Source organism: Myotis lucifugus, unplaced genomic scaffold, assembly GCF_000147115.1.
Source record: "Myotis lucifugus unplaced genomic scaffold, Myoluc2.0 scaffold_103, whole genome shotgun sequence".
In the NCBI taxonomy this organism is placed as follows: domain Eukaryota; kingdom Metazoa; phylum Chordata; class Mammalia; order Chiroptera; family Vespertilionidae; genus Myotis; species Myotis lucifugus.
Genome location: NW_005871151.1, coordinates 2,850,956 through 2,877,101, shown reverse-complemented (window position 1 = coordinate 2,877,101; position 26,146 = coordinate 2,850,956). Strand labels below are relative to the sequence as shown.

General features: G+C 39.4%; 1 protein-coding gene across 2 annotated transcripts in view; it reads right to left on the bottom strand.

Moving 5' to 3' along the window:
• Positions 1–1,950: 1,950 nt before the first annotated feature.
• CRY1 (cryptochrome circadian regulator 1) overlaps positions 1,951–26,146 on the bottom strand; it is a 48,652-nt gene continuing 24,456 nt past the window's right edge. The window contains exons 2-13 of one of the 2 annotated variants that reach the window (XM_006092723.2): positions 19,483–19,591; positions 13,410–13,552; positions 10,878–11,062; positions 10,181–10,269; positions 9,192–9,332; positions 8,791–9,102; positions 5,594–5,745; positions 5,114–5,316; positions 4,927–5,022; positions 3,941–4,012; positions 3,537–3,640; positions 1,951–2,564 (exon numbers count right to left, since the gene is read on the bottom strand). In XM_006092723.2, coding sequence (XP_006092785.1) covers positions 3,537–3,640; positions 3,941–4,012; positions 4,927–5,022; positions 5,114–5,316; positions 5,594–5,745; positions 8,791–9,102; positions 9,192–9,332; positions 10,181–10,269; positions 10,878–11,062; positions 13,410–13,552; positions 19,483–19,591 — 1,606 coding nt within the window. In that variant the 3' untranslated portion in view covers positions 1,951–2,564. The remainder of the gene's footprint in view (positions 2,565–3,536; positions 3,641–3,940; positions 4,013–4,926; positions 5,023–5,113; positions 5,317–5,593; positions 5,746–8,790; positions 9,103–9,191; positions 9,333–10,180; positions 10,270–10,877; positions 11,063–13,409; positions 13,553–19,482; positions 19,592–26,146) is intronic. The other variant, XM_014459155.1, reaches the window with a different exon arrangement.

Sequence of the window (26,146 nt, the reverse complement as noted above, 5' to 3'; positions counted from 1 at the left end):
CCCCTGGTGGTCAGTGCGCTCCCACAGGGGGAGCTCCGCTCAGCCACAAGCTGGGCTGATGGCTGTGAATGCAACGGCAGTGGCAGGAGCCTCTCCCGCCTCCTCCGCAGCACTAAGCCATCAGTCGGACATCCTCTGAGAGTTCACAGGCTGCCAGAGGGATGTCTGACTGCCAGTTTAGGCCCAATCCCCCCCCCGAGGGGTCCCAGACTGAGAGAGGGCGCAGGCCAGGCTGAGGGTCCTCCCCCCCCCCCCAAGTGCATGAACTTTCGTGCACCAGGCCTCTAGTTAGCTATAAAAAAATCACAAACATGTTTGAAATTGTGGGAAAATCCTGAAGCTTCTAGTAAGAGATGCCTTAAAAAATGATACTGTTATTAGCCTTTTATATCCCAAATTTATTAATTTGTTTTAAGTGAATGTGAAAAATATAAGGACCTTGCATTGCCTCATTCAAAAGCTTGGTTCTCTCAACTCAATTTTTCCAGGTTGCCAGCACAGTTTTTTGGTAGTAAGAATTCAAGAATATTTTCTGAATGAGTAAAAGGTCTGGAATCCCTCAACCACCAAGGGTAAGGTTTTTAGAACACTAATCCTTCTAGTGAGGGGAGAACACTGAATTCAAACAGAGTACCTACTCAGTTGGAGCACATTGATTGATACCTCTCTTTTCCTTTCAGTCATTCTTGTTAGTCACAATTTAGACCAAACTAAAAAAGCTTTAAAAAACCCCCACCAGACCCTAAAAAATAAATCCCTCTACATATCAGTGGCTTTGTTGAAATAGTGTTCTTTTATTGAAATACTTATTCACCTTAAAACTGAATCTTTTATTCCCCTGGATGGTGATGGCAAATCCCAGGCCTATGAATTTTTTCAGTTCTGTACAGTGCAATCAGGTCCAAAGAGGATGGTGTGAAGTATAGTATTATGAGAATGAATTAAAATATTACTCCTTCTTAACAATGGTGACAGAAGATAGGGTACATTTTTTTCTTTTCTCAGTAACAGAATTTATTGATCAGTATTAATTCATTATCTAGGATACTGTTAAAATGAATATCATCTAAAATGTATTGTTTCTGGACTTTTGACTCAAATTTATCCTCAGTAAACTTTAAATATGATTATCATATTAAACATCTATCATTACTAAAGTTAAGGGGAAAAAAAGCTACTTGGCAAGAATTAGCCTACTAGAGACAGGAAAAGGATAATAATAACAATAGTGGCAGCTGAACAGAGCTGCAGCATACAGTGACACAGACCATGCACTGCACAGCACAGTCCAGTGAGCTACGCAGCATGGCAGCCCTGGAGCTAACAATTATCTAGATATCCTACTATATGTCAGGCACTGTGATGAGCAGTTCATACTCAGTATGAAACAGATACTATTCTCATTCCCATTTTATAGACAAAAAAAAAAAAAAAGAAGGCACAGAAAGTTAGTAATTTGCCCAAGATCTCAAAGCTAATGAGTGGCATTTGACTCCAGAGCCCACATTCTTAATCTGTTATCCTGTACTAACTTGCAGTTACAATTCCCATTACTTGAAAAAAAATCTCTTTGGTTTTACATCTTTCTTGCAGATAACTTTATTTTTTTTTAAATGTTAAAGTATTTGGAAAACAATATTCTTATTTGGAATACTTTTGAAAAATCCTATTTTACTAAATACATGGGTGGGCAAAAGTAGGTTTATAGTTGTTCATATGGAAAAGAAAACAATAATTAATAATAATATAAGAATAAACTCATGTTTCATGTATTCACAACTATAAACCTACTTTTGCCCACCCTGTATATGGTGGCTATTCAGAATGGTGACATGTGGTTTATAGAATCTCTTTAATTTGTAATCACATCTCACAAACCAATGTTCTCCCCCTTTCCCAAAACAAACAAAAAGTAAAAAAAGAAGAAAAACGACCACCAAATACACAAGATTCCATATATGCATATACTTTAATAACAAAGGTCACTTTAACTGTAAATGAACAAAGAAAGGGAAACAAAGAAAACTTAACACATGATACTTGCACAAGTTTGGTCAAACAGGCATACATGAAGCTTTAAAACATATACTGTCTAGGTTAACAGAGGCTATAAACTACCAATTTTGATTACACACATTTCCTAAAACATTATTATCAAAGAGTGCAAAGTTAGAGCAAACAATGTCAAGAAAATTTTAACAAAGTCTTTTAAGAAAGTCTAAAAACCTCCTATTTTCCCACATTGACAATCAAAACTTTGATTTTTTTTATCATCAGAATACCAGTTTGCCACTTTAACTTTTACCATACATGAAAAATTATCAAAAATATATTGATGGGTCTATACTAATTGTGCTATTTATATTTACATTAAGCAAATTCTTTTACCAAGTTCTTTATATACAAATTACCATGTGTCCTATGTGAAATTCATTGAAAAGTTAAAAACTGCAGAAATATCATTAGAAATAACTGCTTTCCATCAATGAAGAACATTTTAACTGAAAAAAAATATTGAACTCCTCATCAATTTCAGCTGGAACAGCATTCCTCCTGAACGTTTTCTGTGATTTAAGGGGGGGAAAAAAAAACTGGGTAAAGCTTAATTGAAAGGAATTAAATGACAAAAATTTGATGAGTATTTACTGATCTTATTTTCAAGAAACTTACAGTTTAATTAAGTTGGCAATAAAAAACAATAATAATTTTAAAAATGTAAATAGTTTAAGATAACTGAAAAAACAAATGTCTTCAAAAATTGTCAAACGCACTATAAATACTTTCAGCTTGGCCGCTGTTTCTCAGTGGTTGAGTCACGGTTTGATTCCTGGTCAGGGCACATGCCCGGGTTGCGGGCTCAATCCCTAGTGGGGACATGCAAGAGGCAGCCACTCAATGATTCTCTCTCATCATTGATGTTTCTATCTCTCTCTCCATCTCCCTTCCTCTCTGAAATCAATAAAAATATTTAAAAAATACTTTTCATATAAATTTAAATCACAAAATAGTATCCCGTAGCTAAGTGAATTGAATACAGGCATGGCATCCAAAAAGGGCCAACATTAAAAACAAACTTTAAACTATTTCCAAACTGGAAAGAATTTAGATTTTAAAGTATCACAACAGGTAAAAGAAATTTATAAAGACTTAAGAGGCAAAGATTTGGGGAAAGATTCATAAAGGGATTATATTAATACCACTAAAATTAAAAAGTCACTTTAATTGTTTTAGATTTGTCACATAGGAAGGAGATGAATAAGATGCCTTTCTGAGAAAAATAAAAAAAACAAGCACAAATTTATAAGCTTTTCACATTTAAATATCATTGATTGAGATGACCAGAAAACTGAGTATAGCACTTTGTTCAGTACAGACGCATTTCTCTTGTCTAAGAACTAATTGGTTTTGTAACAATCACTGAAAAATTTATGCCTTTCTGGTCTGAAAATAGAGGTTAGCTCCATTTTGGAAATTATCGTAATTTATATTGATTACACAGTCCACTAAAGCAAGAAATAAGGCTATAAAATATTTACCTAATTAGTGCTCTGTCGCTGGACTTTACGACCAATACTCTGTGTGTCTTCCTCCTGACTAGGACGTTTCCCACTGCTGAGACCAGTGCCCACGGAGCTTCTTCCTACACATTTAAAAAATATACATTTAAAATAGGAAAGGTGAAGAGACACAACAATATGCTCAAATGCTTTATTCTTTTTTTTTTTTTAAATCCTCATCCAAGGATAATCTCCATTGATTTTAGAGAGAAAGGGAGGGAGAGAAACATTGGTCGGCTGCCTCCCATATCTCCCATATGTGCCACAAGGGATCGAACCCACAACCTAGGTATGTGCCTTGATGAGGAATGAAACCTGAAACCTTTTTGGTTGACTCTCAACCAACTAAGCCACCGGGCTGGGCTCAAACACTTTATTCTTACCTTGCTTTAATAGGTGAGTTTGCTGACTGTCTCCAAGAGCATAATGTAAAATACCACTTCCTTGAGCATAACCTGTTAGTATTTAAAGCACAGTAAAATTACTTAAATTCCAAGTAGTATATATTAAGACTACAAATTAATTAGCTTTATGCTATTTTTTGTTAGAACCTTTGAAAATTGACATAATTATTCAAATTGCAAATATATACTGACTTCTTGACATTATTATTACCCGAATTAAGAATATATGTGGCACCCTGGTTGGGTGTCTCAGTGGGTTGGAGCGTCATCCCATACACCAAAAGGTTGCAGGTTCAATTTCTGGTCAGGGCACATACCAGATTTTGGGTTTGATCCCCGGTCAGGGTGTGTACAGGAGGCGGCCAATCAATATTTCTCGTGTGCACTGATGTTTCTGTTTCTCTCTCTCTCCCTCTCTCCCCTCCCCCCCTTCCTCTTTCTCTAAAATAAAAAACATGTCCTCAGGTGAGGATTAAAAAAAAAAGAATATATATGGCAACTAAACATATATCATACAGAAAAACATGAAAATCAGACTTCGTAAGGAAAAACTCATGTACAAAGGACTAGAGGTCTATGATAATTTTATTGGCCATGTTCACAGGGCCACTGACTTTATATTTATTACCTTATAGCTGATATATACCTAGAGAGAATAAATAATAAGCATTCTCAAAATATATTTGAGTTTTATTTTCTCCTTAAAATTGCTCTCCTTATTCAATTAGCAAGAAGATCTTTACCTTGACCTAAATTCTACTACATGTAATGATTCTATCTAAAATGTCACTAAAATGAAGTTAGGGGTGTGTGTTGTATGTATGTGTGTACACATGTATGCACGTGTACAAAAAATTATTACAAACATTTTAAAGAGAGATTTTTAAAAACATAGTGAGGTTTAATAAACAATATTTTGGTTATTAATCTCTTAATGTTACTATAGAAATTTCCTTTTCACTTACTTCCACTGCTGCTACAACCTGGGATATTTTCTCCAGGAGAATACCCCATGAGGCCTCCATTCCCATTAGGATTAGAAGGCACTGATGCAAGAAGACCTAAAGGGAAATAATATCCTATTAAATTATGATCAAGATCAAATCAAGGGTAGCTGCCAAAGAAGCAAATCAAAGACAGTTACTGACATACCTAGTCCTCTATATCGTGAAAGCTGCTGGTAGATCTGTTTCATCCTCTCAATATTCAAACGGCTTGCCTCAGCATGGTTCACCATTGGTTTAGGATAATTAACTCCTATCAAACATTTGGCTACCTTTTGGATACTTTCTGGTGCATTCCAGGGATCATAGATATATTTTGCAGGGAAGGCTCTTAGGACAGGCAAATATCGCCTTTTGGGAGAAAAATTATTAGTAAAATGAACTATAAGTAAATTATAACAAACTATTTATTAGCTATGAATGACCAAGATCAAATCAGTACCATTTAAATGATTTGTTTACCCTTCTCCTCATCTCTGCTGACCATCATGAGGGGTATACTTAAAGTGTTGCTTAAACATTAAAAGCTCTTCCTAACTGGCCTGTTAGCTCAGTTGGTTAGAGCGTGGTGCTAAAAGCCCTTCCTGGATTAGTTACTCCAAACTAATAACAATCACCCTTGATTTACCTGATATAGTCTCCATTGGGATCTGTTCTTCTACCAAAACCAACAGGGCAATAGCAGTGAAAAAACTGTTGAAAAAAGGAACTACAAGACAGCCACATCCAACTTCCAGCATTTATGCTCCAATCTGCATCAAGCAATAATTCTTCAAATACCTTCAGAAGTAACAGTAACCAATTAGTTTGCACACACATAATTCTCAAAGCAAGCATTTTCAATAGAAGAACCAAGATGGCAGCGTAAGGTATAGACCTGTGCGTGCTGCCTCCCACAACATTGAAACTACCAACTATAAGACAAACAGCTATCATTCAGAACCATGGGAAAGCTGGCCCAGTGGAAGTTTTACAACTGGAAGGAAAGAAAGAAGCGCATTGAGACTGAGTAGGATATGCAGAGGCGCCAAGAACAGAGGTACGGAGTCGCGCGCCAGGCGGGCTGCAACTGGATGCGCGGTTTTTTTCAATCGGAAGGGGTTACAAACTCTCGAATCCACTAAGCTTGTTTGGGGCAGGATTCTGAGGTCCCAGACCGCTACGGTAGCTGGGACGGCCTTGCAGTGGGTCAGAAAGCGAGGGTGGCTCTCTTGCGGAGATGCTCGCCAGCACTTGGGGACTCGGAGTTGGGAAGAGGCGGAGTTGGGAAGAGGCGAGGAGCTGCGGAGACGCCATTGCTGTTTGCTCCGCCCTGGTGACTCCCTGAGAACCCACCCTACTCAATTTACATCCCCGCCCAAGCTGTGCAAGAGGCACAAAAGGAACCACCTGCGCTTTTATAGCATAACCCAACAAACTGCAGATTTCAACTCCTAGCATCCATAAGGGACACATTCCAGAAGTGTTTTTTTTTTCAATCGGAAGGGGTTACAAACTCTCAAATCCACTGAGCTTGTTTGGGGCGGGATTCTGAGGTCCCAGACCGCTACAGGGAGAGGTGGGACGGCCTTGCAGTGAGTCGGAAAGCAAGGGTGGCTCTCTCGCTGAGCTGCTCGCTGGCACTAGAGACGCGGAGTCGAGGAGAGGCGAGGAGTTGCGGAGACACCATTGCTGCTTGCTCCGCCTTGGTGATTCATTGAGACCCAACAAACTGCAGATTTCAACTCCTCGCACCCATAAGGGACACACTCAAGAAGCAAACTCGGGTTCAGAGGAAGCCAGAGCCGGATCCGGCTGGGCCGGTGACATGGAACCGCTGTACTAGCAAACGCACAAGCAGGTCCACCAGATCCAGTCTCACATGGGACACCGGGAGACGGCAGACAAGCAGTCTGTGCACTTAGTAGAAAATGAAACCCAAGCAAGCATACCAGATATTCAGCCAGCTAGAAAGCCTGGAGATTTTGTCCAGCAAGGAGCCTCCCAACAAAAGACAGAACGCCAAACTTCGTGTTGACCAATTAAAGTATGCTGTCCAGCACCTGCAGACGGCTCTCAGAAACTTCTAGAAGGAGAGACAGCGAGAGGAGCTTCTGATTCGCACCTTCACCCCCAACATGGGATGCGGCACCCCCTGTGAGGCTGCGGTGCCCTCTGCGAGGCTGCGACGGCCCCTGTGAGGCTGTGACAGTCCCAGTGAGGCTGAAACGGTCCCGGTGAGGCTGAGACAGTCCCTAAGAGGTTGAGACGTCCCAGTGAGGCTGAGACAGTCCCTAAGAGGTTGAGACGTCTCAGTGAGGCTAAGACGGTCCCTGTGAGGCTGAAACGGCCCCAGTGAGGCCCCTGCAAGGCTGCGACGGCCCCTGGGAAGCCGGTGGAACTGCGCGAGCAGCCCAGGCGGCTCCGTAGACGGCCCGCGAACCAGCGCGAAGCCCCAAGCACAACCATCACCCAAAGGGCGAGAGGGGCGAGAGCAGCTGTGGTGTTGCTTTCTCCTCGCTTTTGGTAACGAAATCCTCATTTTAAACATAAGAGGACACATTATTTTAAAAAGCCGTTATGTGTCTCCGTATCCTTTCTGAGTAGAGCATGAACAAGTCGTGAGAGGCCTTTCCGAACACAGGGACACGCCGTGGATGGAAATAGCTACATTTTCCATGTGTGTGACCTTTGACCCGGCAACAAAAAGCGTACACCTATGGATGAGGACAGTGGGGGGGTAAGGGCAGAGGGTGGGGTGGGAACTGGGTGGAGGGGAGCTATGGGGGGGGAAAAATGGGAACAACTGTAATAATCTGAACAATAAAGATTAAAAAAATAAATAAAAAATAAAAACAAAAGCAAGCATTTTCCAGGTCTCTGTAGATCAAAAGTCAAGACAAAGAAAATCTAGCATAGAACTGTAAAATTATACATTCCAAGCTTCCTTGTCTATGGTTTGTTCTATGATTTATTTCAGGAAAAGAAATATATCAGTAATATAAGTGGATATCTGAATAGAATTTACCTTTCTAATCTTTGCAGTGTTGTGTGGGAGGAGGGTAAAAAATTATTCAAGTTACTGATTTAAAAGGAATATGAGATTAAAAAATGGAAGAAACATAAAAGCAAGAAACACTTTCAAAAAAGCAAAAATGCTACCAAATAAATCACCAACAGAAATGTAGAAGCTTGGTAAACCAGCCTACCTAAAGAGAACATCCGAATTAAATGACCTTTGAAAATATCTTTGAAAATGCAGAGTTTACGTTTGGAATATCAGTTATTTATTTACTTATTTATTTATTTTTAAAATCTTTATTGTTGAAATAAGTTTAGAATTTCTTGATCCAAGAGGAAAACAATTGCCCTGTTATGTATAACCATAAGGTGATGCTATAAAATAAAGTATGCTTCACTTTACATAATAAAAGCACTACCAAAAAGCTGTGATGTTTAAGTGAAAGGATATATATTTTTAAATGTATGCTATGAATTCACTATTTCTAAAAACTCTTGAGTGAATCTTTTCCGTGACAGAAATGATTACCTATAAGTATGTCAATGCAATTAAGTCCAGAGTGTTAAATCTTATATTTCCCTTGATGGCTAGGCTGGTTTAGCCACAGAAGTGACTTGAAATTAACTAAATTAGTTCTTGCCTTATTTCCTGTCTGATTACACTATAATGGCCTCCAAAAGTGTGATTGTATTGCAGGAATTAAATTCTTTGATAGTGAAAAACTAAACTATAATTGAATAAACAAAATAGACAACTTCTAGGAAATGTTTTATTCAAGTATACAGTCCTTCAAAATAAGACATGCTACATTAGTTAGAACTTACCTTCATTCCTTCTTCCCAGCTAATCCACAGGTCACCTCGTGTAACAAAGCAAGCAACTGCATGTCTGGCCAAATGGTGAATCCAACCCTCCTGACGAAGCTGTGTCATGATGGCATCAATCCATGGAAAACCTGTCCGGCCTTCTGCCCATTTTGCTAAAGCCTCAGGATTCTTATCCCAAGGAATCTGAACACAGATGGGGTTTCCTTCCATTTTATCAAAGCGTGGATTATTTGTGGCTGCTGTATAGAAAAATTCACGCCATAACAATTGCCCATAAAGGGAAAGGGGAGGGGAACTGTTCTTTTTTACCTAAGATTAAAAAGCAAAGAAGTATTAAATGCAATTTTTTTAAAAGTATCTTGGAAAATAAAATTTAAAAATCCAATTTTAATTAATACCTTTTTGTAGAGATCTGTTAGTTTGAAGTAAAATAGTCGACATGATAAACATCCAAATCGGAGGTAAGGACTGAGTCCTGTAGGGCTAGCAAGCAGGGAATTGGCATTCATTCGAGGTCTTTCAAAGTTAGCCACCCATGCCTGAAAACACACAGAGAAATACCCTAACTTTTCCATTTTAAAGGAGTGTTTAAGATTTAGATTTTTAAAAACTGTTACATAGTTCTTATAGAGAATAAAATCGTATTATTCCAGCCACAAATGACGTTATAATAGAAAACAAGAAAGGATAAAAGTGAGCATTTTGTTGTTTTTTCAACCATTCCCAGGTAGCACATACTCATGTGAAATAAATTACCTCCAAATTCCTAACACAACATTGAGAGCACCTTTCACCTGTCTCTTTGACACTGAAGTAAAGATGAAATAGGAGAACTCTACCCCAGCTTCAAAGTTATGGTCATCAGATACCAACTTACACAAAAAAGAATAGAAGAGGTAGTGTTGGTAATAGCTAAAGAGGAAATAATCAGAAGAGGAGGAAAACGGTATTTAAATAAAGAGATAGTAGTTCATTTTCAAACAATTAGGTTTATGCTATTTTTTTTTTTTAAGGAAAACTGGATGAGTTTAAGAGATGGCTGCTGTTTTTTAAAAAAATATTTTTATTGATTTCAGAGAAGGGAGAGGGAGAGAGAGAGAGAGAAACATCAATGATGAGAGAGAATCATTGATTGGCTGCCTCCTACACACCTCACACTGGGGACTAAGCCTGAAACCCTGGGCATGTGCCCTGACCGGGAATTGAACCATGAACTCCTGGTTCATAAGTAGACGCTCAACCAGAGCCACGCGGGCTGGGCGGTTTATGCTATTTTAAGTATTCCTCTCAATCCTTTTTTACCAGTCTATTTTTTGTTTTTAAAAAAGAGCGAAATTATTTTTAAAATGCCAGTTTGGAAATATGAGCATGATCTATATTATCATACTTTTCTTTCCAAATGCCTTTCCAAACGTGTAAGTGCTTCAGTTTCTCCACCTGGCCAAACTGCAGAGGGTAAGCCATCTGTATCAAAACCTAAAAAAAATAAAAAATAAAAAATAAATAATAATAATTCCAGAACATAAATGCTTTTTATTTAATCACAATAACTGCAAAGAAAAATAACTGAGGAAAAATATGACAGTAGAATAAAAATGAATTGATGACCCTGGATAGATCCTCACATATAGACGATAACATGTTCTCTCTTCTTTAAAATGTGTATTTTATGTTGATAACAGATCACATACTTTATTTTTATTTTTTAAAATATATTTATTAATTTTTAGAGAGAGAGTAAAGGAGAGGGAGAGAGAGAAACATTGATGTGAGAGTGGAACATTGATTGGCTGCCTTCCACATCTCTGGTAGGGGACCAGCCCGCAACCCAGGCATGTGCCCTGACTAGTAATCAAACCGTCAACATTTCTGTGCATGGGACGACACTCAACCAAGTTAGACCGTCAGAGTGATCACATATTTTAGAACACATAAATAATGCACAGATTTATCACATCTTAGTTTGAGTTTCTTTTACTTTTTCTCCTATCTCTCTTTTTGCAAAATACATGTCAAATCAGAAATGGGATTTTCTGAGTGATTTATGAGCTCTTAAGTTTCAATGTTTTACCATTTATACCCACCTAGTTCTTCCAGTGAAGGGACTCCGTATTTTTCATCATGGTCATCAGACAAAGGAGTTGTGCACTTTTCTATCACTTCCAAAGTAATTGTCTCTACTGGTATTTCTAGTGGTTCCATTTTGCTGATAAGAGTCTGGAATCTTTTATAAGTAAGAGGCGGTTGTCCACCATTAAGTTCTATGATCCTATTACAAAAGTTAGTAAACTCCAGTTAGTATAAAAAAATGACAATATATTTAAGCTCTAAAAAGGCTTAAAACCAGAAAATAAATAAAATTACTTGACTTATAGGAAAATGACCAGGAAACTTGTTTAAAATAATTAATAATTGAAAAAAAATTTCCTTCATTTTCTAGACATCTGCTAGTTGTCAAAAATATAGCATGAAAATACCAAAACCTTTAAGACAAGGGATATTAAGCACCTATGAGTAAAAAGAACAAGTGGCCAAATAACAATAACATATTAAAGGCAATAACATAAAAATATGGAAATGTAAAAACATATCACATAGCTCAAAGAATAAATGTAAAGACATTATAACTCAGCTCAAAGAATCTATTAATCATCAATAAAAACTAAACCAGGTCAATATTATATCAAGGAGCAAACAAAGTCTCATTAATTAGGATTCTATATTATTGTTGTGATAATCACTTGCTATTTTCCATTTGCTCGTGCTTTTGTTAAAAATATCAGCATACATACTTATTTTATATACATATTTTATGTACATACTTTGTTTACTTCTGATCACTAATTGCTTCAATCAAGCGTACTAAAAGAGAAGATTCATGTTTGCCAAAGGTAGTTTGAATTCGACACTATTTGGGAATAGCTATTTTTTTTTTTATTATGGCCATTTGCTTAGCATTTAGCCTTAATAAAGAATTACTAGTAGCCAAAACCGGTTTGGCTCAGTGAATGGAGCGTCGGCCTGCGGACTCAGGGGTCCCAGGTTTGATTCCGGTCAAGGGCATGTACCTGGGTTGCGGGCACATCCCCAGTGGGAGATGTGCAGGAGGCAGCTGGTCGGTGTTTCTCTCTCTCTCTCTCTCTGTCTCTCTCTCTCTCTCTCTCCCCCCCTTCCTCTCTGTAAAAAATCAATAAAATATATTAAAAAAAAAAAAAGAATTACTAGTAAAATCCAACTCCATCATTTTATGATGAGAAATCAAAGCCTACCAAGAGAGTTAATTAGTCAAGGTCACATAGCTAATAAATAGCAAATCAAGGTTTTCTTAATCCAAATACAGTACATTTTTCATTATGCCACATGTATTATGTATCAATTATATGTACAGGACATAACAAAAAAATTATCCTCTCTGATTTTAGTAATTTAGCTTTGGTGTAATACTTTGAGTTTATACTTAAGGTCATAATGAAATCTGTCAATTATAATGATACTATAATGACACTACTATTAATTATATAATGGAAACAATAAAAACCTTTGTTTTCTATATGTTACATTGTTTTATGATGCATTTACATGGTTAATATTCACATTCAATCCAATAAACAATTCAATTTTATATATAACACTGGTTTTCCACTTAGAAGCAACTGCTCTTATCCTGTTTTTACTTCTTGCTATCAGCTCCCTAAAATTAAAAAAACTGATAAACTAGAAGGCAAGTTTATTATCAAAGGATGTACTATAACTTCTGGCTTAATATCAAGTAATCAAGTCACACTTGGAAAAGTAGAATAAAATTAACTAGTTTGCCATGTTACTTATAATTAGTTTTATTAACTTGATAAAAAGAATAAATAAGTTAAAATAATGTAAAAGGTAGATAAATTATGAGAATTCAGTACTTATGATGACAATAGTATGTCAAAGGTTCATAAATTAACAAATCTTATGAACCTTCAAAACTCACAGCATATAATACTTCCTAAATTTAAACTTGACCACAGACTCTTTGTTGGGCAAAGCATCACTAAAGACTGATATTTCAAGAAATACACTTTGAGAAATATAATACTATGCCATTGTTGTGAGGACTACAGCTATCCAAAGTAATATTTTATACAGTTTACATCTGGAGTTAAAATCTAGATAGACAAGATACATATATAAAGTTAAGTAACTTATGACAGTCATATAAAATATATCAAGGCAGTTTATGCCTATGTATCAAATAAGCTATAAAATTAATATTGCTAAGAGCCCAGAAAGGCAAGACCAACAGTAGGCTGAGTTAGAATAGTCAGGAGAATTTTGATACTTTAATATTTTGAAACTAAAATTCTCAGTATTTTGATCTTATGTACTATGGCTGTTAAGTTTGGTATCTATCACTAGGTAAGTAAAAATTACAGCAGTTATGCTAAAGGTTTAATATATATTTATTTAGTTCTCCCACAACTCTATTATGTATATATTATTTCCATTTTACAAACCTGTCCCATAGCTTAAAACATATTTGTCTATGTACTACTACTAAACTGTACATTTAAAAATGGTTAAGATGACAAATATTATGTTTATTTTACTATAATAAAAATAGAAAAAGTACTTACTTGTCAAGGTCATATAATGTATGTGAAATTTGTACAATCACTTCAACTCCAGCTTCAGTAGCCAGTTTCTTAATAGCTGCATCTCGTTCCTTTCCAAAGGGCTCAGAATCATACTCAATTGAAAGTTTAGTAATGTTCCATTCCTAAAATAAGAGGAAGGGGCAAAATGTACACAAATTTTAAGGATAGTGGCTGAAAATTAAATTCATAATTTGCATATCAAATGCTTATACATACATCAATCTTTAACTGGCTAGGACTCAAAACACATCAGAAAAACAATTTATCAGACATATATGTATGTCAGAGTATATAAAAATGCTCTGACCCCATTCCTAAATCTACTCAACAGAAATGGAATGAGCAAATGCTATAGAGAGGAGAAGATGCATGCTAGAGAAGACAGCAATACTGGAACTATTATCACCAACCCAATAAACTAAAGGCACTGTTATCAGGCCTCAACTATAGTCCTTGGGTTACTCGGACTTGACATACGTCGTTTCGTGGTTATGTCACCATCTCCCATCCTATCTAATCTAATCTACACTAATAAAAGAGAAACATGCAAATTGGTGTCACTCCGCTACCCTTCCCATTGGCTAATCAGGGTGATATGCAAATTAACTGCCAGCCAAGATGGCGGCCGGCAGCCAGGCAGCTTGAAGCGAACATGAGGCTTGCTTGCTTCAGTGACGGAGGACTCCAACGTTCCCCGCCTGCCGCTGCCGGCCTCTGAGCTTGCAGTTTGAAACATTGTTACAAATATAGAAGCTAAACAAAACCCCAGAAACCTGCTTTCAGCCAGCCTGGATCTCAGAGCTGGAGTTGAAACAGTGTTTCGATTATAGAACCCAAACAAACCAGATACCTGCTTTCAGCAGCCGAGGCCTAAGAGGTGGAGCCAAGCCTCAGAGCTAAAGCTGGCCCAGAATAAAAAAAGAAAAAGAAAAAAAGGAGCGGTTGGGAGCTTCAGTCACCCGCCAGCCTGAAAACGGCCCTCGGCCCCTCACCCAGACTGGCCAGGAACCCCAGTGGGGACTCCCACCTTGAAGGGTGTGTGACTAGCTGCAAACAGCCATCATCCCCTCATCCAGGCTGGCCAGGCACCCCAGTGGGGACCCCCACCCTGATCCAGGACACCCTTCAGGGCAAACCAGCCAGCCCCTACCCATGCACCACGCCTCTATCCTATATAGTAAAAGGGTAATATGCCTCCCAGCACCGGGATCAGCGGAGCCGCTAGGCCTCCCGGCACCGGGATCAGCGTGACAGGGGGCAGCGCCCAAACCCCCTGATCGCCCTGCAGCTCTGTGTGTGACAGGGGGCGGGGCCACAACCTCCCTATCCGCCCTGCTCTGTTCATGACAGGGGAAGGCTCCCCAACCCCCTGATCAGCCCTGCTCTGTGCCTGACAGCAGGGAGCTCCCCAACCCCCTGACCACCCTGCGGCTCTGTGTGTGACAGGGTGCGGCGCCCCAACCCCACCCCAACCCCCACGGACCCTGCTCTGTGTGTGATGGGGTAGAGCCATAATCTCCGCCATTGGCCCTGCCCTGAGTGTGATGGGGTAGAGCCATAATCTCCCGATCGGCCCTGCTGTGTGTGTGAGTGGCGGCGCCCCAACCCCCTATCGGCCCTACTCTGTGCGTGACAGGGGGGAGCTCCCCAACCCCTGATGGGCCCTGCTCTGTGCGTGACAGGGGGGAGCTCCCCAACTCCCTGATGGGCCTGCTCTGTGCGTGACAGGGTACGGAGCCCCAATCCCCCTGATGGGCCCTGCTCTGTGAGTGACAGGGGGCAGCGCCCCAACCCCCTGATTGGCCCTGCTCTGTGCGTGACAGGGGGTGGCGCCGCAACCTCCCCATCGACCCTGCCTTGAGTGTGACAGAGGCCGGTGCCCCAACCCCCCAATTGGCCCTACACTGAGCGTGACTGAGAGTGGCATCGCAACCTCCCGATCTGCCCTGCTCTGAGCCCAACCAGGGGCTGCACCTAGGGATTGGGCCTGCCCTCTGCCACCCGGGAGCAGGCCTAAGCCAGCAGGTCGTTATCTCCCGAGGGGTCCCAGACTGTGAGAGGGCACAGGCCGGGCTGAGGGACCCCCCTATCCCCCCCGAGTGCACAAATTTTTGTGCACCGGGCCTCTAGTGATCTAATAATAGACAAACATGGTAATTAACCGTACCTCCGACACACTTCCCATTGGCTAATCAGGGCGATATGCAAATTAACTGTCAACCAAGATGGCGGCCGGCAGCCAGGCAGTTGAAGCGAACAGGAGGCTTGCTTGCTCCAATGATGGAGGAAGCCAAGGTTCACCGCCTGCGCTGCTGGGCTCTGAGTTTGCACTCTAAGCAACTATGTTGCAATTATAGAAACTAAACAAACCCCATGCTTCCAGCCAGCCGGCTGAGCTGGAGTTGCAACAGTGTTTCAATTATAGAAGCCAAACAAACCGAGGTCTCAGAGCTGGAGCCCGATCTCAGCTCCAGTGACAGCCATAGAAGGTAAATAAATCCCAGAATAAAAAAGAAAAAAAGAAAAAAAGGAGAGGTTGGGAGCTTCAGTCACCCGCCAGCCTGAAAATGGCCCTCAGCCCCTCACCCAGACTAGCCAGGCACCCCAGTGGGGACCCCCACCTTGAAGGGGGTGTGACCAGCTGCAAACAGCCATCATCCCCTCATCCAGGCTGGCCAGGCACCCCAGTGGGGACCCCCACCTTGAAGGGGGTGTGACCAGCTGCAAACAGCCATCATCCCCTCATCCAGGCTGGCCAAGCACCCAAGCGGGACCCCCACCCTGATCCAGGACACCCTTCAGGGCAAAGCAGCCAGCCCCCACACGTGCACCAGGCCTCTATCCTATATAGTAAAAGGGTAATATGCCTCCCAGCACTGGGATCAGCAGAGCCGCGAGGCCTCCCGAACCCAGGATCAGCGAAACAGCGAGGCCTCCCAGCACCAGGATCAGCTGAGCAGCGAGGCCTCACTGCCCCGGTGTCAAGCAGAGCCGCAAGGCCTCCCAGCACTGGGATCAGTGGAGCTGTGAGGCCTCCTGGCCCCTGGAGCAGTGTGACAGGGGGCAGCGCCCAAACCCCCTGATCGCCCTGCGGCTCTGTGTGTGACAGGGGGCGGGGCCACAACCTCCCTATCCGCCCTGCTCTGTTTGTGACAGGGGAAGGTGCCCCAACCCCCTGATCGGCCCTGCTCTGTGCGTGACAGGGGGGAGCTCCCCAACCCCCTGATCGGCCCTGCTCTGTGTGTGACAGGGTACGGAGCCCCAACCCCCCTGGATGGGCCCTGCTCTGTGCGTGACAGGGGGCAACGCCCCAACTCCCTGATCGGCCCTGCTCTGTGCGTGACAGGGGGTGGCGCCACAACCTCCCCATCGACTCTGCCTTGAATGTGACAGGGGGTGGCGCCCCAACCCCCCATTGGCCCTACCCTGAGCGTGACTGGGGGTGGCATCGCAACCTCCCCATCCACCCTGCTCTGTGCATGACAGGGGGCGGTGCCCCAACTCCCCAATCGGCCCTGCCCTGAGCCCGACCAGGGGTTGCACCTAGGGTTTGGGCCTGCCCTCTGCCACCCAGAAGCGGGCCTAAGCTAGCAGGTCGTTATCTCCCGAGGGGTCCCAGACTGTGAGAGGGCACAAGTGGGGCTGAGGGACACCGCCCCCCCCCTCCCCCCCGCCAGTGCACAAATTTTTGTGCACTGGGCCTCTAGTTTATTTATAAAAAGATTCCATCATTTGACGTATGTACATATGTGCTTTATGTTTTTTATTATTACCACAAGTAAAGGTCAGGAATTGTTATCTTTCTTTAAAATTTTTTTTTACTGTTTCACTTAATTATTGCTGTGTATGTGCTCCATGTGAGTGATGTAGGTGGGTCCCGACTTACAGCAAAAATCGCGTATGTTGTGCTGTAGGAACGGATCTCTGATGTAACCTGAAGACCTATTGTATTTTTACCTCAAATGTGAAAAATAGGATTACTTACCTATTAAAAAATCTCACTATTTTCTGTATTAAAATAATAAAACCAGAGGCACCCTGGCCAGATGGCTTAGTTGGTTGAAGCATCATCTGCTACACCAAAAGGTTGTGGGTTCAATTCCCAAGTCAGGGCACATACCTAGGTTGTGGGTTTGATCCCCACTCCAGAAGCGCGCAGGAGGCAACCAATCATTGTTCTTTTCTCTCCTCCCGCCCCTCACCCTTTCTTCTTTCTCTAAAAAATAATAAATTTTTTAAAAATTAAAAAAACAACAAAAAACCAGAAGCAATAATGCAAATGAGTCAGCTAGTCATGGACAAAAGTATCTTTTCTCTCAGAGACTGAGGGTGTGAAGAATAGGGATGGGAAGGAGACCTACTTTTTATTTTATACCCTTTTAGACTTTTTTTCCCCAAACACATGCATGTAGTGACCTCTAAACAACACTTTAGAAAACACACATCAATACAATTAAAAAATGAATTTAATTCCCTCTATGTTCTAGACAGAGTAAATAAATATGAAAGAAAGTTTTCACAAATGGCATTTTATACAGACTATTGTATGTAAGCCCAAGGAAAAATCAGAATAAATAATAAGCACTATATGTGTATGTGTCTCTCTGCAAGCTGACTAGACAGATTATCTAATTGCAAAAGACTGTTAATCTAATTATATGCTATTTTATGCAAAAGAATGGTCAAAACAAAGAACACAAAAGACTTGCTGACTTTAAACAAGTTTTTAAAAAACAAGTAAATAAAAGTTATTATTTTTAAAGCAACTAAAATCTTCTTAGGATTCATTTTACTTATACCACATGAATTTAGAGATAAGGTTGAAGCAATTACCCAGACATAGTATTTTACTCATGAGTTGTTGATAAACTATTACTGTTGTTTCTGATATGCTTTCTACTCCGATCTCTTCCATGTACCTAAGTTAAATTCTGACTCTAAGCAGCTATAGTAGTGAACAAATTTTAATGTAATAAATTTTCACTAGTCAAAACTCTTGCATTATCCAAACCCTAAACATTACAGGTTTCTTGCATACTAGTGGGAAAAAGCTAGGAAGTGTTACTTGAATCCCAGCACTGGGAACATTCTCATTCAGGGAAAGGAATGTTCTCTTCTGAATTAAAAATAGAAACACTGCTATTATAAAAACTTGATGAATTAAACAGCTGCAAGACCAAAAGTAAATATACATTTGGAATTCTAATGGTAGCAAATAGGAAGGGATGAATAAAAAAAAGCTAGGAAATTCAGCTTTTGGTCTGAGTACTTCCATGAGCTAGTTGTATGACGTTGGTCAACTCATTCAATCTCTCTAGGACTAATTTTTTCATTTGGAAAAAAGAAGAAAGAAATAAGATGAGGAGATTTTTACGATTCTACCAAGTTAAAAAAACACACTACAATTCTGTATTATTGGTAGCATGTCAATCGTTACAGGCCTTTGGCCCAGAAATTCTTCTTCTAAGAATAATCCCACAAATGTAGTGGCGCATGTGATCAAAGATATGTGTATCTGGACAAGAATGTTCACTGACAGCATTATCTGTATTAGCAAAAGGCCTGTGGAAAAATAATTCAATGTTCAGTAGAAAACTAGTTAAAGAAATTATAGCATATTTACACAAGGAATACTATGAAGCCATTTAAAAGACTGGGAAGTAATATGGAACAATCTCTAAAATAATGGTTATATAAGTAAAGCATTGCACAGAATGGTGTGTTTGTAAAAAGGGGGATAATGACATACAAACAAAAATACACAGATATACATTTTTATTTATTCAAAGATTATTTCTAATGAATATACAAGAAACTGGTAATTTTTACTTCTGGGAAAGGAACTAGCAGTTTAAGGCAGAAGAAAGATTTTTCATTATAAGCCATTTCTTTACTGTTTGACTTTATAATGTGTAACTTTTTTATTAAATAAAGGAAAAAACCCACAAAATTTTTATTTAAAAACTTATATTTGCCACACTTTACCCAGAACACCTTATTTACCAAGTATGTGTCTTCTCTGACAAGAGATTACTATTTTATGCATAATTACCTTGAAAAGCCTAGGAAACACATCTGCTGGTTGTCCACGAATCACAAACAGACGAGAGTTTAGTTTTCTCAGATTAGAATCAAGGTCTTCAAGACATTGAAGCAAAAATCTAGGGAGAGGATAATATTAAAGTTATTAAAATATATATTTAGAAGATATAAAATACTGCAAAATCATGTTATTCTAAAAGTTGAAAAGCCAACTCCATCATCTTATCTCTTATCACCTCTAATCCTATATAATAAAAGGCTAACATGTAAATTGACCAAATGGTGGAATGACCAGTCAATATGATGCCCACTGACCACCAGGGGGCAGATGCTCAAAGCAGGAGCTGCCCCTGGTGGCCAGTGTGCTCCCACTGGGGGAGCGCTGCTCAGCCAGAAGCCGGGCTCATGGCTGGTGAGTGCAACGGCGTTGGTGGGAGCTTCTCCGCCTCCATGGCAGTGCTAAGGATGTCCGACTGCCAGTTTAGGCCTGCTCTCTGCGGGGAGCTGGCCCAAGCCGTCAGTCGGACATCCTCTGAGGGCTCCCAGACTGTGAGAGGGCTCAGGCCAGGCTGAGGGCTACCCCCACCCTCCCTGGAGTGCACGAATTTCATGTACTGGGCCTCTAGCTGATATATAAATTACTATTTCCAGACTTTATATGTCTAATGTTTTCTAACTACAACAAAAGTTTCTTAGTATTTTAACAAAGTTCCTGAATTAAATAACTAATTTTCATTAAATAATAGTGACTGTTAACAAAAGTTTAATTTGTAAATATAAAAATTATATAAAGAAATAAAATAAATGAATTGATCTCATTGTTTAAACATGATGAAATGAATTCAAATTTATATAGACAAACCAATCTGAAAAACCCAGAGCATTTTCTACTGGAAAAAAAATAGACACATCCTATTTAATCACTCTGAGCAAATGAGTAATTTAAAAATTTGAGCATGTTACTGGGGGATACTGTAATGATCTAGGACAGTGGTCGGCAAACTGCGGCTTGCGAGCCACACACGGCTCTTTGGCAACTTGAGTGTGGCTCTTCCACAAAATACCGGCTCTTCCACAAAATACCGACTTCTGCGCATGGGCCACAAAGTTTCAATCGCACTGTATGTGCGCGCCCGCTCCTGGTATTCTGTGGAAGAGCCACACTCAAGGGGCCAAAGAGCTGCATGTGGCTCTCGAGCCACGGTTTGCCAACCACGGATCTAGGAGAGAGAAAACAATGTTCATTTTCAAGTTTCTAATCTAATTAAAGAAAAAGAAGTTGATAATAGACGTTAAATTACGTGGCATTAACTCTGAGTGTAAAGTATGACAAATCAATTTTTTTTAAAAAGATTTCATGAGGCAGGTACGGCTACAGATTTTTTTCCAATGAAATAAGTACCAACAAGGTTTATCCACGATAGATATCTGGGGCAATTCTGGGGCAGTACCAGAAGACTGCTTAGTGTGCATCTTTCATTGTGAAGAAATGGAGTGGCCACTAAGAACAAATCTGAAAGAGATGTCACACCCCTGGAAGGCTCAACCTCATTGTTTGCCTCATGTTAATTTTCTGTAACATTTCAACTATATCCTAATCCCCTCAGCTGGAAAGACTATCTCTGTGGGCTTGGGGAGTCATAGTGCTATACTCAGGTGGATGTTAAAAGACATCTCATCATTTCACCTTCAGTAGTCTCACAGTCATTCTAAAACAAATAGGAAACAAGCCTTTGTATTCTCACTTTTATATTTCACCACATCCCTTTTCTATCTTGGTTCAGAGTTACCCCACTAACACTCCATCTTCACTCTACCTCACCCACCACTACCAATGTGCAAATACTTTTGGGGAAAAGATTATTGTAACTTACAATGTTTAGTGATAATTGTTTATTGGGAATCATCTAGCTTATGTATTTGCTTGGCTAAAGCGTTTTTAGATACCAGAAGTCAAATCAAAAATTAAAAAGTTGAATGAACTAGCAATTTTAAATTTTCTTAAATTTAAACAGAAGAGTAAAATGTCCTGGGAGGATAATTCAAGGCAGAGATAATTCTTAAATCTTTTTTGTACCATTAGTTTCATTCAGTATCTTCTCTACCAGATCTGGTAGTATATAGTAAGAGTTCTCCTTATTCAACTTTTTAAAAAATATGTATTTTATTGATTTTTTACAGAGAGGAATGAAGAGGGATAGAGTTAGATATATCGATGGGAGAGAAACATCGATCAGGTGCCTCCTGCACACCTCCTACTAGGATGTGCCCGCAACCAAGGTACATGCCCTTGATCGGAATTGAACCCGGGACCCTTCAGTCCGCAGGCCAATGCTCTATCCATTGAACCGGTTAAGGCCTTATTCAACTTTTTGGTAGAAATATTTCTATGTGGTACAAGCAGGTCAATGATAAGATGGGAAAAGAAAAGAAAAAGAACCCGATTAATTAATAAAATGAATGTCTCGATTAATTAATAATTGGCCCTTTATTTTTCCCTTTCTTGTTCATAAGCTAAATAATCATTCTTTTTTAAAAAAAATATATTTTATTGATTTTTTACAGAGAGGAAGGGAGAGGGATAGAGAGTTAGAAACATCGATGAGAGAGAAACATCGATCAGCTGCCTCCTGCACACCCCCTACTGGGGACGTGCCGGCAACCAAGGTACATGCCCTTGACCAGAATCAAACCTGGGACCCTTCAGTCAGCAGGCCGACGCTCTATCCACTGAGCCAAACCGGCCAGGGCTAAATAATCATTCTTAATGCTTTCAATAAACACCCTATGAAACAAACAAACACTGTAAAACAGTGGTTCCCAAACTTATTTGGCCTACCGCCCCCTTTCCAGAAAAAATATTACTCAGCCCCTGGAAATTAATTTTTTTTAAATTTTAATAGCAGTTACTCATCGCCCCCAAATGCACCTATGGCCATCACCGCCCCCCTGGATCGCTGCAGCGCCCACCGGGGGGTGGTAGCGCCCACTTTGGGAATCACTGCTGTAAAAAATGATATGGACTGAAGCAATCAATGTGTTGCAATAGGAAAAATTTTGCAACCAAAGAATTAATTTTGTTTTGGCACTTAATAGAACAAAGGAATAGAATGTATTTCTTCCACAGATGTTATTTTTTTAAATTTTATTTTCAATTACAGTTGACATCAGTATTATTTTATATTAGTTTCAGGCATACGGCACAGTGGTTAGACAATTATATAATTTTTTATATGTGCTGCCAAATTGAGCACAACAATCATAAACTTATGAGATGATCTCCCCCCCATCCCCGATAATACAAGTACCCACATGGCATCATACATAGTGATTACAATATTATTGACTATAGTCCCTATGCTATAGTTTACCCCCTAAACAGATGTTATTGATGGTGTTCTTTTCCATGGATATTATCATTTACATCACTGTAATTTCACATAAAAATTGCAGAAGTACAGTGTATTCAAATATAAGTACAGTACTTAAAAATATAATGCTTACTTTATATTCAAATATTTTAAATAGAAAAGACTTGTGAAGAAAAGAAAAACAGTGATGCTGTCTTTTCTTACAAGGCTTTTTGTACTATGACTTTAAAAACTATATGCATATATCATTTTGATAAAATAAAATTTACATTACATGTGTCTATTTATGTTATATGTGCATAAGAAAATAACTGTAAGTATACTTATACCAAGCAATTAACAATAGCTATCCTTGGGGAATGGGAGTTTGGGGTGGGACTGAAGAAGAAAAACACTTTTTTAAAAACGTCATAAAATGTAACAAAATAAACTGAACAGAGTGGATTCAGAGACATGAAAGCATGGAACAGAGTGAGGAATCTAATAGGGGAGGCTGGGTGGGTGTGAGGTAATCAACCAAAGACCTTGTATGCATATATGCATAACCCATGGCCACAGACAATCGGGTGCTGAAGGCCTGGGGTGTGAGGTGGGGCAGGGGGAGGCTGGAAGGAGTCAATTGGGGGGAAAAAGGGGACATATGTAATACTTCCAACGATAAAGAATTATAAAAAAACTTCATAAAAGGTATAAAATTGACAATTAACATCCTTCAAAGTAGAGTAAAACTGAGAAATACTGTATCTACTATAAACTTGGTTTAATCCATAGTGAACATCTTTTTAAAGCAATAGAATTTTCATGATTTTACTGTATTCCCATTGCACAGATTTCCCATAATTTAATAGGTCTAGCAACAAATTACTATCTTTTAATCAATCCTGAAAAGTTCTATTTCCTCATCTGTAAAACTGGGATAGAAATAGGATTCATATCATACACACCATTGTTGTGAGAATTAAATAAATTAATACATGTGAAGCTCTTAGAACAAAGGAACAGAAATGTACTTAAGTGCCTTACCCATAGTAACCATGATTATATGTATCTATTATTTTTTGTCCCCTTCTTCCTATCACTTCTAATTTTTGCTACAATAATTCTAGACCTTGTTATTTCTTGCGGGTATTATTTACTGCAATGCCTAAAATAGATCTGCCTACCAACAATCTCTTTCTACTCTAATCCATCACACACAATAGCAAATATTTCTGAGGCACACTTTCCTGTACAAAGATCTCCTATAGAATAAAGAACAAATTCTTTTCTTTGGCCACTAACTTAGGGTTCCAGGTTGATTTCCCCTTTCTCTTCTACCAAGACAAACTACATCTCTTTTCCCTAGACATCCAATCTCCTGGAATTTGCTCCATCTTTTTCCCATGGCCTGGAATACTTTTCTCATCTCTTCAAGTTCATACCCCACTAATCTTCAGTCTTCCAGCTGTAACTTCTTCATCTTCTAAACTGTCAAAGGACATAATGTACCTCATCCTAAAGAAACTTTCGGATGGCACCTTATATTATAGCTCACACACACACACACACACACACACACACACACCACCTTCTCCTGATGAATTTCAAATAAAGTATCTGTATTTCATTCCTAACCACACAGTTTCCTAACCTGTGTTTTGGTTTCTACATTTGGCAAACAAATCTCATCATGTGCCTTATACAATTTGTTGAAAAGATTAGAAACAGGATAAAATGACCTACAGAGTTGTCTTATACCAGGGGTGGGCAAACTTTTTGACTCGAGGGCCACAATGGGTTCTTAAACTGGACCGGAGGGCCGGAACAAAAGCATGGATGGAGTGTTTGTGTGAACTAATATAAATTCAAAGTAAACATCATTACATAAAAGGGTACGGTCTTTTTTTTTTTAGTTTTATTCATTTCAAACGGGCTGGATCCGGCCCGCGGGCCGTAGTTTGCCCACGGCTGTCTAATACAGTGTTTAAAGGATTATAAACAGTATAAAATTACCTAGTAGAATCCAGTACTCGGCAGATATCATTAAACAGAAGTTATAATTATTGTCCCTTGGTAATAATGTATATGTGTGTGTGTGTATATATTGATTTTAGAGAAAGGAAGGAAGGGATGGAGGGTTGGAGTGAGAGAAACACTGATGTGAGAAACATACATCAGCTGCCTCTAGTACACGCCCCAACTGGAGATTGAACCTGAAACCTGGGTATGTGCCCTGACCGGGAATGGATCATGCCACCTTTTGGTGCATGGGATGATACTCCAACCAACTGGGTCATACTGGCCAGGGCCATAATTTATATTTTGGAAAAAAGTAACATGTATTTCTATATGCAAATATCTGGGCATGCCAACAGCAGACAATGAATTAGTCTATATACAACTATATACAGAATCATCTTGAATTCATCATTTCCCCTAAATGTAACTTTGGATAAAGGTTCCATGAAAATTTTTCCAGTGACAAGACAAATGTGAATATGAATATATATGGCAAGATACAGTGCAATTAAGACCCTGAATCAACTAATCTCTAAGCATATAATTCTTCCTTGAAAATACCATAGAATAAAACCTCCAATATGTCAGGTTCAAAGTATCAATTTATTGACAGATAAGAAATCTTTTTAGTGCTGAACAAATAATGTTACTTGAAAGGGTGCTATATAAAGTCTAACCTTTCATCCTTTATCCTCAGCTGGGAAGCAAGTGAGCTCTATCAGAGTTCAGATTCAGTGTGTTCCAGAGAACACACCAATTTCAACCTTTATATATTACAAATACATGTGCCTTAGAACAGGCATCCAATATTGAATGCAATGATTTAAAATACTGTATACTGAAAATACAAAGGACACACTTTTAACAGGAATATATTTTCAGACCTCCAATTTAGCATACTTATTGTTCCCTTGAAATTATAATCCTTTGAAGGCTAAATTAATAATGCTATTAACTACATGCAACAGATTAGTTTTTAAATAGGCCTAAGGGCAGTAAAACTCACTATATCACTTTGCATAAGTGTACTACCTATATGGAAGCACAGTTCTCATGTTATTTAATTATAACACTAACTGTACTAGTTCAAAATAAACTGCAGAGGTGCTAGGTGAGAAAATATATTTCTTCCCTTTAAACATTTTAAGGATTGTTTTTAATCTCCAGAGATCACTGGCTTACTACTATTAGAAAAAATACATGCAGTGAGTTTCCTTATACCATTTCCAAAAGATGATTTCAGCATGAGTCAACAGACCTTGTTTCTTAAAGTAGGTCACTGCCATAGCAACCAGTGGGCGGTTT